At 43.8% G+C, this 13,379-nt stretch overlaps 1 protein-coding gene across 1 annotated transcript in view; it reads left to right on the top strand.

The window, feature by feature from the left end:
- anos1b (anosmin 1b) overlaps positions 1–13,379 on the top strand; it is a 175,421-nt gene that overhangs the window by 160,848 nt on the left and 1,194 nt on the right. The window contains exons 9-13 of the mRNA XM_089118266.1: positions 6,568–6,727; positions 7,355–7,445; positions 8,160–8,328; positions 10,075–10,292; positions 10,519–10,660. Of these exons, the coding sequence (XP_088974392.1) occupies positions 6,568–6,727; positions 7,355–7,445; positions 8,160–8,328; positions 10,075–10,292; positions 10,519–10,659 (779 nt within the window). The 3' untranslated portion in view covers position 10,660. The remainder of the gene's footprint in view (positions 1–6,567; positions 6,728–7,354; positions 7,446–8,159; positions 8,329–10,074; positions 10,293–10,518; positions 10,661–13,379) is intronic.

A 13,379-nucleotide genomic window follows, 5' to 3' on the forward strand; every position in this document is an offset into this window, starting at 1 on the left:
TACCCCCGATCGCTTAGAAAAGTCATAGCACACCTCTCCTAAATAAGCCGGTCGATTTGACACCTCACCCATGGGTCTGTGACAAAATCTGCGGGAGGAGTAGCGAACCAAAAAGTGGCCAGAATAATAATAAGAAGAAGAAGAATAATAAATAACATGGGGGTCAATGGGGAAAATTTGGGCAGCTCCTGCCCCCCAGGGGTGCAACTTTTACCCCATTGTGAGGTATGTTCTTACAGAGCCTGTCAGCCTCTTCAAATGTGGTGAATCGCAGGCTTCTGTGAAATCCTCGCTCGGAGCTATGAGTCGTCAAAGTTTGTCGCAATGTTAAGTCTATGGGATTTTTGGGAAATTTGTTCGCCCTTCGGGCGAACATCGTACCCCCGATCGCTTAGAAAAGTCATAGCACACCATTCCCGAATATTCCGCACGTTTTGAGACCTCATTCATGGGTGTGTGACAAAAACTGCGGGAGGAGTAGCGTGCCAAACTTTTGGGCCGACTCAAAAAACACAATAGTAATAGTGTTGCCTTGCTTTCAGCAAGCACCACTAACTAGAACGTACATTTCCAGACGAAAATGTGAAGTGGTGCTTGCAGTGGCAAAACTCACCACCCGGTTGCTAGGGTGTTCTGGGTGGTTGCTAGTTGGTTGTCAGGGTATTCTGGGTGGTTGCTATGCAGTTGCTAGGGTATTATGGGTGGTTGCCAATGTGTTCTGGGTAGTTGCTAAGGTGTTGCTAGGTGGTTGCTAGGGTGTTCTGGGTGGTTGCTAGGGTGTTGCTAGGTTGTTACTAGGCGGTTGTTAGGGTGTTCTGGATGGTTGCTAGGTGGTTGCTAGGGTGTTTCTAAGGTGTTCTGGAAGGTTGCTAGGCAGTTGCTAGGGTGTTGCTCGGTGGTTGCTATGGTGTTGCTAGGTGGTTGCTAGGGTGTTCTGGGTGGTTGCTAAGGTGTTGCTAGGTGGTTGCTATGGTGTTTGGGGTGGTTGCTAGGGTGTTGCTAGGTGGTTGCTAGGGTGTTGCTAAGGTGTTCTGGATAGTTTCTAGGTGGTTGCTAGGGTGTTGCTATGCGGTTGCTAGGGTGTTCTGGGTGGTTGCTATGGTGTTGTTAGGTTGTTGCTAGGGTATTCTAGGTAGTTGCTATGGTATTACTAGGTGGTTGGTAGTGTTCACATATGGTTATTATAGAGTTTTTATATTGTTCATGGCATGATTTAGCACTTAGCTAATCAATATTAGCATGTAGCTATTCACAGCTAGCATGTTTAGCATTTTGAAAGTTCTATGTGCTAGCATGAGTCAAAAGACCCAACCCCCATCGTGATACAATGTTCTGATGCTGAGATATAGCTGTTACAAAATGGTTGCTAGGGTACTCTGTTTGGTTGCTAGGGAGTGGCTTGGCAGCTTCCAATCATGAAGCTCCAAAGTCAATGTGAATGTATAAACCAACCCCCATCTCTATACGATGTTCTGATAAAGAGATGTAGGCCTTGCAAAATGGTTGCTAGGGTACTCTTTTTGGTTGCTAGGGAGTGGCTTGGCAGCTGCCAATCATGAATCTCCAAAGGCTGCTTGTCAGTATAATTGATATAATACAACTCCCAAGCCTGTATGACATTCAGAATGGAAGATATGCCTCTTTAAAATTTGGTTGCTAAGGTGCTCGATAATGGTTGCTAGGGTGTGGCCAGAAATTGTTGAGGTGATTCATGATTGGCTGTTTGCTACCCCGAGTCAAACGAGACCACCCTTGTGTTTCTATGACACTTCTATCCGGAGATATCCCTTTGATCTCTTTCAATGGAAGTCTATGGGAGTTGTTGCTAAGGTGCTCTATATGGTTGCTAGGGCGTGGCTTGATAGCTTCACAATGATCCTGAGAGACTGATTGGTCGTCTGAGTAAAATGAGCCCGCCCCCTTGTCTCTATGACACTATGATCCAGAGCTATGTTCAATACAAAATCCCTATGCAATTTACCATAGTAGGAAAAACACATGCATTTGATGGGACATCCTTCACCATAGTAAGTCAATGGGGAAAATTTTGGGTAGCTCCTGCCCCCCAGGGGTGCAACTTTTACCCCATTGTGAGGTATGTTCTTACAGAGGCTGCCAGCCTCTTCAAATGTGGCAAATCACACGTTTTTCCGAAATCGTTGTTCGGAGCTATGAGTCGTCAAAGTTTGTCTCAATGTTAAGTCTATGGGATTTTTTGGAAATTTGTTCGCCCCTGGGTCGAACACCGTACCCCCGATCTCTGATAAAAGTGATAGGACACTTCTCTTCAATAGGCCGCACGATTTGATGCCTCATTCATGGGTCTGTGACAAAAACTGTGGACGTAGGAGTGCGCCAAACTTTTTCCTGGAATAGTATAATGCTATACTAGAAATTTTAAATAACATTGGGGTCAATGGGGGAAAATTTGGGCAGCTCCTGCCCCCCAGGGGTGCAACTTTTACCCCATTGTGAGGTATGTTCTTACAGAGCCTGTCAGCCTCTTCAAATGTGGTAAATCACAGGCTTCTGTGAAATCCTCGCTCGGAGCTATGAGTCGTCAAAGTTTGTCGCAATGTTAAGTCTATGGGATTTTTGGGAAATTTGTTCGCCCTTCGGGCGAACATCGTACCCCCGATCGCTTAGAAAAGTCATAGCACACCATTCCCGAATATTCCGCACGATTTGAGACCTCATTCATGGGTGTGTGACAAAAACTGCGGGAGGAGTAGCGTGCCAAACTTTTGGGCCGACTCAAAAAACACAATAGTAATAGTGTTGCCTTGCTTTCAGCAAGCACCACTAACTAGAATGTACATTTCCAGAGGAAAATGTGAAGTGGTGCTTGCAGTGGCAAAACTCACCACCCGGTTGCTAGGGTGTTATGGCTGGTTGCTAGGGTGTTGCTAGGTGGTTGCTAGGGTATTCTGGGTGGTTGCTAGGGTGTTATGGGTGGTTGCTAGGGTATTCTGGGTGGTTGCTAGGGTGTTCTTGGTGGTTGCTAGGGTGTTCTGGGTGGTTGCTATGGTGTTGTTAGGTGGTTGCTAGGGTATTCTGGGTGGTTGCTAGAGTGTTGCTAACGTGTTCTGGGTGGTTGCTAGGTGGTTGCTAGGGTGTTGCTAGGAGGTTGCTTGGATGTTCTGGTATAGGTGGTTGGTAGTTGTCACAGATGGTTACTATGAAATTTGTAGCATTTTCTTGGCATGATTTAGCACTTAGCTAATCAATATTAGCATGTAGCTATTCACTGCTAGCATGTGTAGCATGTAGCAAGTCATGTTTGCTAGCATGAGTAAAAAGAGCCAACCCCCATCTCTATACGATGTTTTGATGCAGAGATGTAGGTCTTACAAAATGGTTGCTAGGGTACTCTGTTTGGTTGCTAGGGAGTGGCTTGGCAGCTGCCAATCATGAAGCTCCAAAGTCAATGTGAATGTATAAACCAACCCCCATCTCTATACGATGTTTTGATGCAGAGATATAGGTCTTGCAAAATGGTTGCTGGGTACTCTGTTTGGTTGCTAGGGAGTGGCTTGGCAGCTGCCAATCATGAATCTCCAAAGGCTGCTTGTCAGTATGAATGATATAATACAACTCCCATGCCTCTATGACATTCAGAATGGAAGATATCCCTCTTTGGATTTTGGTTGCTAAGGTGCTCTACAATGGTTGCTAGGGCGTTGCCAGTAAGTATTGAGGTGATTCAGGATTGGCTGTTTGCTGGCCCAAGTCAAACGAGCCCACCCTCATGTTTCTATGACACTTCTATCCGGAGATATCCCTTTGATCTCTTTCAATGGAAGTCTATGGTACTTGTTGCTAAGGTGCTCTATATGGTTGCTAGGGCGTGGCTTAATAGCTTCACAATGATCCTGAGAGACTGATTGGTCATCTGAGTAAAATGAGCCCGCCCCCTTGTCTCTATGACACTGTGATCCAGAGCTATGTTCAATACAAAATCCCTATGCAATTTACCATAGTAGGAAAAACACATGCATTTGATGGGACGTCCTTCACCATAGTAAGTCAATGGGGAAACTTTGGGCAGCTCCTGCCCCCCAGGGGTGCAACTTTTACCCCATTGTGTGGTATGTTCTTAAAGAGCCTGCCAGCCTCTTCAAATGTGGCAAATCTCACGTTTGTCCGAAATCCTTGTTTGGAGCTACGAGTCGTCAAAGTTTGTCTCAATGTTAAGTCTATGGGATTTTTTGGAAATTTGTTCGCCCCTGGGTCGAACACCGTACCCCCGATCTCTGATAAAAGTGATAGGACACTTCTCCTCAATAGGCCGCACGATTTGATGCCTCATTCATGGGTCTGTGACAAAAACTGTGGACGTAGGAGTGCTCCAAACTTTTTCCTGGAATAGTAAAATGCTATACTAGAAAATTTTCAATGGGAAAAATTTGGGGAGCTCCTGCCCCCAAGGGGTGCAACTTTTACCCCATTGTGAGGTATTTTCTTACAGAGCCTGTCACCCTCTTCAAATGTGGTAAATCACAGGTTTCTGCGAAATCCGATCTCAGAGCTATGACTCGTCAAAGTTTGTCGTAATGTTAAGTCTATGGGATTTTTTTTGGCTGTTTTTCGCCCCTGAGACGACCATCGTACCCCCGATTGCTTAGAAAAGTCATAGCACACCTCTCCTAAATAAGCCGGTCGATTTGACACCTCACCCATGGGTCTGTGACAAAATCTGCGGGAGGAGTAGCGAACCAAAAAGTGGCCAGAATAATAAGAAGAAGAAGAAGAATAATAAATAACATGGGGGTCTATGGGGGAATATTTGGGCAGCTCCTGCCCCCCAGGGGTGCAACTTTTACCCCATTGTGAGGTATGTTCTTACAGAGCCTGTCAGCCTCTTCAAATGTGGTAAATCGCAGGCTTCTGTGAAATCCTAGCTCGGAGCTATGAGTCGTCAAAGTTTGTCGCAATGTTAAGTCTATGGGATTTTTGGGAAATTTGTTCGCCCTTCGGGCGAACATCGTACCCCCGATCGCTTAGAAAAGTCATAGCACACCATTCCCGAATATTCCGCACGTTTTGAGACCTCATTCATGGGTGTGTGACAAAAACTGCGGGAGGAGTAGCGTGCCAAACTTTTGGGCCGACTCAAAAAACACAATAGTAATAGTGTTGCCTTGCTTTCAGCAAGCACCACTAATAACATGGGGGTCAATGGGGAAAATTTGGGCAGCTCCTGCCCCCCAGGGGTGCAACTTTTACCCCATTGTGAGGTATGTTCTTACAGAGCCTGTCAGCCTCTTCAAATGTGGTAAATCGCAGGCTTCTGTGAAATTCTCGCTCGGAGCTATGAGTCGTCAAAGTTTGTCGCAATGTTAAGTCTATGGGATTTTTGGGAAATTTGTTCGCCCTTCGGGCGAACATCGTACCCCCGATCGCTTAGAAAAGTCATAGCACACCATTCCCGAATATTCCGCACGTTTTGAGACCTCATTCATGGGTGTGTGACAAAAACTGCGGGAGGAGTAGCGTGCCAAACTTTTGGGCCGACTCAAAAAACACAATAGTAATAGTGTTGCCTTGCTTTCAGCAAGCACCACTAATAAATAACATGGGGGTCAATGGGGGAAAATTTGGGCAGCTCCTGCCCCCCAGGGGTGCAACTTTTACCCCATTGTGAGGTATGTTCTTACAGAGCCTGTCAGCCTCTTCAAATGTGGTAAATCTCAGGCTTCTGTGAAATTCTCGCTCGGAGCTATGAGTCGTCAAAGTTTGTCGCAATGTTAAGTCTATGGGATTTTTGGGAAATTTGTTCGCCCTTCGGGCGAACATCGTACCCCCGATCGCTTAGAAAAGTCATAGCACACCATTCCCGAATATTCCGCACGTTTTGAGACCTCATTCATGGGTGTGTGACAAAAACTGCGGGAGGAGTAGCGCGTCAAACTTTTGGGCCGGCTCATAAAACACAATAGTAATAGTGTTGCCTTGCTTTCAGCAAGCACCACTAATAAATAACATGGGAGTCAATGGGGAAAATTTGGGCAGCTCCTGCCCCCCAGGGGTGCAACTTTTACCCCATTGTGAGGTATGTTCTTACAGAGCCTGTCAGCCTCTTCAAATGTGGTGAATCGCAGGCTTCTGTGAAATTCTCGCTCGGAGCTATGAGTCGTCAAAGTTTGTCGCAATGTTAAGTCTATGGGATTTTTGGGAAATTTGTTCGCCCTTCGGGCGAACATCGTACCCCCGATCGCTTAGAAAAGTCATAGCACACCATTCCCGAATATTCCGCACGTTTTGAGACCTCATTCATGGGTGTGTGACAAAAACTGCGGGAGGAGTAGCGTGCCAAACTTTTGGGCCGACTCAAAAAACACAATAGTAATAGTGTTGCCTTGCTTTCAGCAAGCACCACTAATAATAATAATAATAAGTTTAAATAGAATTTCAGTAAGTTGGCTCTCACAAGCCAACTTAATAATAATAAGTTTAAATAGGATTTCAGTAAGTTGGCTTTCTCAAGCCAACTTAATTAGGGTAATGTGTTCCTTCAAACAATAAAGACTATTGTCAGATGTAAATGAATCTCCGGTCTCATTCTAGCTTCCTCCTATGGGAATGGCCATATTTCAGGAGAGTTCTCCAATGAGCTTCCAGTATCCCAGTCCTCTCCCGGTGTCCTGAGGCTGGAAGCGGCCGCCCCTCATTATCACGAACACCAGCTGCAGGTCAAGGTCTTCTGGAAGAGCCGGATCCAAGGCAAGTGAGCTTCTTTCTGTAGACCAAGGTAATGTGACTGAGGTCATTCAAAGTTTACTTCTCGTCTCCCAACAAAAAACCCTCGCGCCGCCGGTCACACAAAGTGTATCTGTTTGTTGACAGTCCATCGAATCCATGTGTGTCCTTAAACAAGTCCCTGCCAAAGCAACAGCATGACTGATGATTTATCATAGAAAAATATTATCTGTCCTGCATAAAAAAGACAATCTCGCAGGGATGTCCTCTCTAGACTCTTTCCAACAGATTATTCACAATCTGCTTAGTAACTGTGCTCCAAAAATACACGTTTGGCAACGACAGCCTTCAAAGGCAAGATTCCAGTCAGACCACAAGCGCCCATAAATACAGGGTGCTGATTTACTGTTATCTCCTGGAAAGAGAGGCACGACGAGTGATTTAATAATGCCGGTACGAGTGTGAAATCAAAAACAGATGAAGGGGGATGGCGACCTGATGCGGGTTTGGAGAAAGATGTCACGTTGCTTGCGTACGGAAACAGGAAGCCGGGAGCAAAATGGAGATGATCCCTGAAAATATGTGGAGGAGGCAGAACCTCAGAAATGGAAAAACGTAATCTACAACATTCGGTCTTGTTTGCTTTTGCAGAAAGCCAGAAGGACTCCAGTTCGTATGTTCTGAGATGGTATCCTGAGGTTTGCGCCAATAACGTGACGAAAGGCGAGAAAACAGCCACAGTTCAGGTGTGTCTCATCCAGTGTCTCCCACTTTCTGTTCCAACAAGTCATTTTCTTCTTATTTTTCAAGTAAAATGACTATATTAACGTCCACACCAGCGCACTGGTCTGCCTCTTTAAATGCTTCAGCTCTTTAATCTGATTGGCTTTCAATGTTTTTACCTTTCAACAGCTGAAAAAACGTTGACTTCATGGTGGGTTTTTTATGGCGAGTGGCTCGATACCCTAAAAATGTCAAATTGTGCCTTTTATGTTCCACAGATAAAAAGGTTTTCGAAGGTGAATAAAAGATGAAAGAATGTTGATCTTGTGGTGAACAATCGCTCTAATGCCTCTTACATATCCGGTACTAATACTAAAAGATGAGGTCACTATCAAACCTCGGAGTGAACCTTGTTCGTACATCTGATTCTTTGTTCCCTGAAGTTAATGCAGCCGAATAGCGTAACAGATAATGGCACGACTGCCCAAGAGCGCTGTATTTCCACACATGATCTGTCATCACTGGCACTGACTGGACACAATAGAAATGTGTGACCGTGTCTTAGGGGGATTTCATTATGATACGGATGGGTGAACCAGTTATCTGATTCATTTTAGTGGAGCAGGAGGCAGTTACTTAAATGTGTTTTTCATTTACTTTTTCATTTCGTTCTGAGGTCATTTCCACAGACAATATAATGTTATACTGAGTAATAACCGCTATTTTGTGCTCTTCAGGGAACACATTTTGTGATTACTGGCCTGTTTTTTGGATGTAAGTACCGCGTGGCAGTGAAGCCCATTACTGAACAAGAGCAGAGGTCAGAGGTCATGACCTCTGTTACCACCCCACTTTGCTTATCGCTGATGGGAAGACGGAAAAAAACGGCTGCCTGTGCCAGAGATGGTAAGATGATATCGAGCGCTAGAGCATTCAAAGAGATTTATTGTTATCTGTATCAGAGACAACATCAAATTAGTTGGATGAATCTCACGTAAATATGTCACTCTCACATTTCACCCTAAAAACAAAAGAAGAAAAAACCCTGTGTAAAGAAATGAAGCCAACCTTTAAGACTGTTAGGGTTGGTTTACATTTTGGAATTATTTTCACAATTGCTAAGCCTAGTTTTCATTAATGCAATTCAAAATGAATAAATAAATACGTCTCACTCTCATTACTGTAATGTTTCTGAATTTTTGTTCTTTTGAATTTGTTTGTAATTCTAATCTCAGGAGTGATTTAAGTACAACAATAATTTTAACAACAGTAATAATTTTAAAATATAGCTGCACGCATCAATGAAGGGGTCATCAGACCAACTGCAACGATGAGTAATTGGACATTTTAGATGATTTTATTCAAATGGATGGAAAAATCTTGAAGAGTAACTAAACACTAAACCAACTTTTTTTAGTTAATGATCTGTAAGAATGGATCTTTTTTAATACTAGTCATTGATTCGAGTAACTTTTTTGACATTTGTTTATAAAGTGTTCTATTTCTACAATATATGGTGTAAAAACGTCTTAGTGCTGCCCTCTTCAGGTTGAACGGTGGCTACTGCAGTTGAATTTTCCTTTCCTTTTTTTGGATGTTCCGCACTTCGTGACGTACGCAGGTTTCAGCTCACCACGTGAGCTACGCCCTTGGCAGTATAAAAACCAGCTTGTGTCATCAAAACCACTGTAGGGAGTCAGGAATTGGAATTGTGAGTATTGAAAACGATCAGGATAGAGTGTTTTAGAATCTATTTCGTCCCCTCTATCTCCGCTGGGGTCCACCCACTTTTTCAGCATTTTTCAAATATTGCCAGTTGGTGGAGTCAGGCTCTGACCAGGGGTTTAGTTACCCTTTAAATATAATCACTAGTAATATGATTTAATTGCTTGTCACTTTCAACCAATTGGTGGCGCTGTGATCAAATTGAGGGGGTGTGGTCAGTTTGGTGCCAATATGTCAAAGCCTTGCAGAGATGCTGCTGTAGATCTGTTTTAGCCAATAGATTTGTTGATGCGTTAAACGATACCGGTTTGGTCTATCAACACAAAATCCGTTTTTTACAATATTGGGTGAAAATCAGACTAACTAGGAGGATTGAGAAAAGGTAGGTTTTCAAGGAAATTCAAAATGGTGGACGATTGACTATGGAAAAATAGTATCATTGTTGTCTGTATGACTCAGGGAATCGATCAAGACCAGTTTCAATAAAATAGGCGAAATAAATCAAAAGCTATTAGCATTATTTGAATTTTCATTATAATTTTTGACCACAAGGTACTGCCTCCAAACTTGTAATAGCATCAAGGCATCATGCCGAAGACACACACCAAGTTTCGTAACGATACTCCAATGTGTTCATAAAGTATCGCAGGCCTGAATTGAAAATTTCAGGATTTTTGGTTAGAAGTTAAAAATAAAAATCTCCTAACCACTAGGTGGCACTGGCTAATAAAAGGCTACTAAAATCCTTTTATATTCCATAAAAATTATCCTCAAAATAGCTTTCATTTATTTATGTAAATTATTTATTTTTGTCTTTGATTTTGTTGTGAAATGTAAGTGAGTCAGCCTTTCTGAGGTTCATTTTGCAAATGTTATGACAGAATTGATGTCCTCTATCATTCATTCCAGTTCAATCTCTTGTCCTAGAGCGCCATCCTCAGTTTAAAAAAGCCCTGCAGCGTCCTGAGAAGCTCTCAGCTTTGTTCCAGCCGGTGAATGGCTCTGTGCAGGCAGTTTTCAGCTGGCAGGTGTCGCCAGAGAGCGCAGGCCAGACGTCCATCACTGGATTCCAGTTCTCCTGGGTCAAAATGTCCAGCAGCAGCACTAATGGCACACTGATCTCCCAAACACACATCCTGCCTCCGGTGAGTCACTTTGCTGATTGGTAAGAACTAATAAAAACAAAATACAAGATGTATGATTCTAAGCAGAGCACAAAACAATGCTTTACCGACCATTTGGATTTTTAAAAACTGTTAAAATACTTTCTCATGATTGAAATGCTGATAGTCAAGTTGAAATGGAAAATGCTGTCAAAAGATCTTATGCTTTATTGCACATGTATTGCTCTGTGAATGTTTTGTACATCAGGATCAGCGGTCGCTCACTGTAGACTCGCTCCAGCCAGAGAGTGTGTACAGAGTTGAGGTGCAGGTTCTGTCTGAAGCAGGACGTGGACCGTCAGTGGCCAAAACCCTCCACACTCCTCATGTGAATGGCACACTCCTCTGAGGTACACGCTACAAATGTTCTCAAAATGCATTACAAATGATTTTCATACAGACAATACATGAATATTAAGTTATAGTTGCTGTAAATATCGTGTCAAGTTGCTGTAACCGCCCTGCAACAATAGTGGCACCTAAGCTGCTCCTGAAAAAAGAATCGGTTCCAACTATTTATGTTCCTGCTGCACCTCCAGAAGTCTATCTATCTATCAATTATCATCTTTCTATCAGCATCATCTTTCTATCTTTTATAAATCATTAAATATTCAAATGTATGCATTACATTTTAAAAGAATAGAGTATTATAATAAGCTAATACAGGTTTTTCGTTATCAAAGTTTATAGTTGTAACAAAAAACAGAAAAGCTCACACTCCTTCCCTTCTGCATTTTATAATACTGTAATTTCCTTTTCCTCAGTCAAGCGATTACTCTCATCTAACCGCTGAAAAGACATAGGAAGGGGCACGCTGTTTCGTGAGACGTTTTCATTTTTATATGACTTCATTTGTGAATTCGTAATTGGCGCATTCACCATCCACCATCAGTGTGTGCAATGCACGTGACGTCTAAGTTCGTCAATAAATAAACGTGTCTTGTGGAAGAACACTGTAGCCAGAGCTACTTCTCTCTATTAATGTCTATGGCAAGTCACGCAGGCACTGGGCAACTCTGCATCAGAGTCGACCCGGGATAAAATAGTCTGATTATAAACACTTATACGTATAGGCGTACCGTAGTGATTCAGGATAAGTCAAAAACATGATTTGGAAAATGGATCCATGATGTAGCCTACTCATTCATTTTGAACATAAGTTACGGACTGCAGCAGCTGATACAACGGCGTTCTGTTGCGCGAGCGTCCACTCGCACATATGTGACCATATAAAATTTTAACTCGCACATTCTCAAAAAATGGTCGCATATGCAACCAATTTGGTCGCAGTCTGGACCCCTGTTAACCAACCATTCAGAAACGTCCTGAAAGCCTTAATTGTCGAACTTCTTTGCGGCCGTCATCTTGTTCCGGGTGCGACTCCAGTTCAAGCGTGGGGTACAGTGGTGTAAAGCATGGGGTGCAGTGGTGTGAAGCATGAGATTGCAGTGGTGTAAAGTGTGGTTTGCAGTGGTGTAAAGTATGGGGTGCAGTGGTGTAAAGCATGAGATTGCAGTGGTGTAAAGCGTGGGATGCAGTGGTGTAAAGCATGGGGTGCAGTGGTGTAAAGCGTATAATGATGGATGCAGTGATGGATGGATGCAGTGGTCTAAAGCTTGGGATGCAGTGATGTAAAGCGTATAAGCATATAATGATGGAGTGGTGTAAAGCGTGGGATGCAGTGATGTAGAGCGTATAAGCGTATAATGATGGGGTGGTCTAAAGCTTGGGATGCAGTTAAGTAAAGCGCATAAGCGTATAATGATGGAGTGGTGTAAAGCATGGGATGCAGTGGTGTAAAGTGTGGTGTGCAGTGGTGTAAAGTGTGGGATGCAGGAGTGTAAAGCATGGGATGCATTGCTGTAAAGTGTGGTGTGCAGTGGTGTAAAGCGTGGTGTGCAGTGGTGTAAAGCGTGGGTTGCAGTGGTGTAAAGTGGGTGTAAAGTGTGGGATGCAGTGGTGTAAAGTGTGGTGTGCAGTAGTGTAAAGTGTGGGATGCACTGGTGTAAAGCGTGGGGTGCACTGGTGCGAAGCAAGAGATTGCAGTGGTGTAAAGTGTGGTGTGCAGTGGTGTAAAGTGTGGGATGCAGGGGTGTAAAGTGTGGGGTGCAGTGGTGTAAAGTGTGGGATGCAGGGGTGTAAAGTGTGGGTTGCAGTGGTGTAAAGCGTGGGGTGCAGTGGTGTAAAGCGTGGGGTGCAGTGATGTAAAGTGTGGTGTGCAGTGGTGTAAAGTGTGGGGTGCAGTAGTGTAAAGTGTGGTGTGCAGTGGTGTAAAGCGTGGTGTGCAGTGGTGTAAAGCGTGGTGTGCAGTGGTGTAAAGCGTGGGGTGTAGTGGTGTAAAGTGTGGTGTGCAGTGGTGTAAAGTGTGGTGTGCAGTGGTGTATAGCGTGGGGGGCAGTGGTGTAAAGTGTGGTGTGCAGTGGTGTAAAGCGTGGGGTGTAGTGGTGTAAAGTGTGGTGTAAAGCGTGGTGTGCAGTGGTGTAAAGCGTGGGGTGTAGTGGTGTAAAGTGTGGTGTAAAGCGTGGTGTGCAGTGGTGTAAAGTGTGGGGTGCAGTGGTGTAAAGTGTGGTGTGCAGTGGTGTAAAGCGTGGGGTGCAGTGGTGTAAAGTGTGGTGTGCAGTGGTGTAAAGCGTGGGGTGCAGTGGTGTAAAGTGTGGTGTGCAGTGGTTTAAAGCGTGGAGTGCAGTGGTGTAAAGCGTGGGGTGCAGTGGTGTAAAGCGTGGGGTGCAGTGGTGTAAAGTGTGGGATGCAGTGGTGTAAAGTGTGGTGTGCAGTGGTGCTGTGGGATGCAGTGGAGTAAAGCGTGGGATGCAGTTGAGTAAAGCGTGGGGCGCAGTGGTGTAAAGCATGGGATGTATTCAAGGTGCAAGGAAAATATATTATTACTATTTTTAAATGAGATCAAATGTTTTCAAAAACAATTAAAATGACTATGATTTTTGACTTCATCTCATAAAATCTCTCATTATGTTCATTATTGCTTTCACCTTACGATTTTGATTTTCTGTCACAGTTTCCACCTTTCTCGTTGTTTATGACGTATTATATCATAATTTTGATATTTAATGT

Source organism: Pimephales promelas, chromosome 2 (assembly GCF_988280905.1).
Source record: "Pimephales promelas chromosome 2, fPimPro1.hap1.1, whole genome shotgun sequence".
Lineage (NCBI taxonomy): Eukaryota > Metazoa > Chordata > Actinopteri > Cypriniformes > Leuciscidae > Pimephales > Pimephales promelas.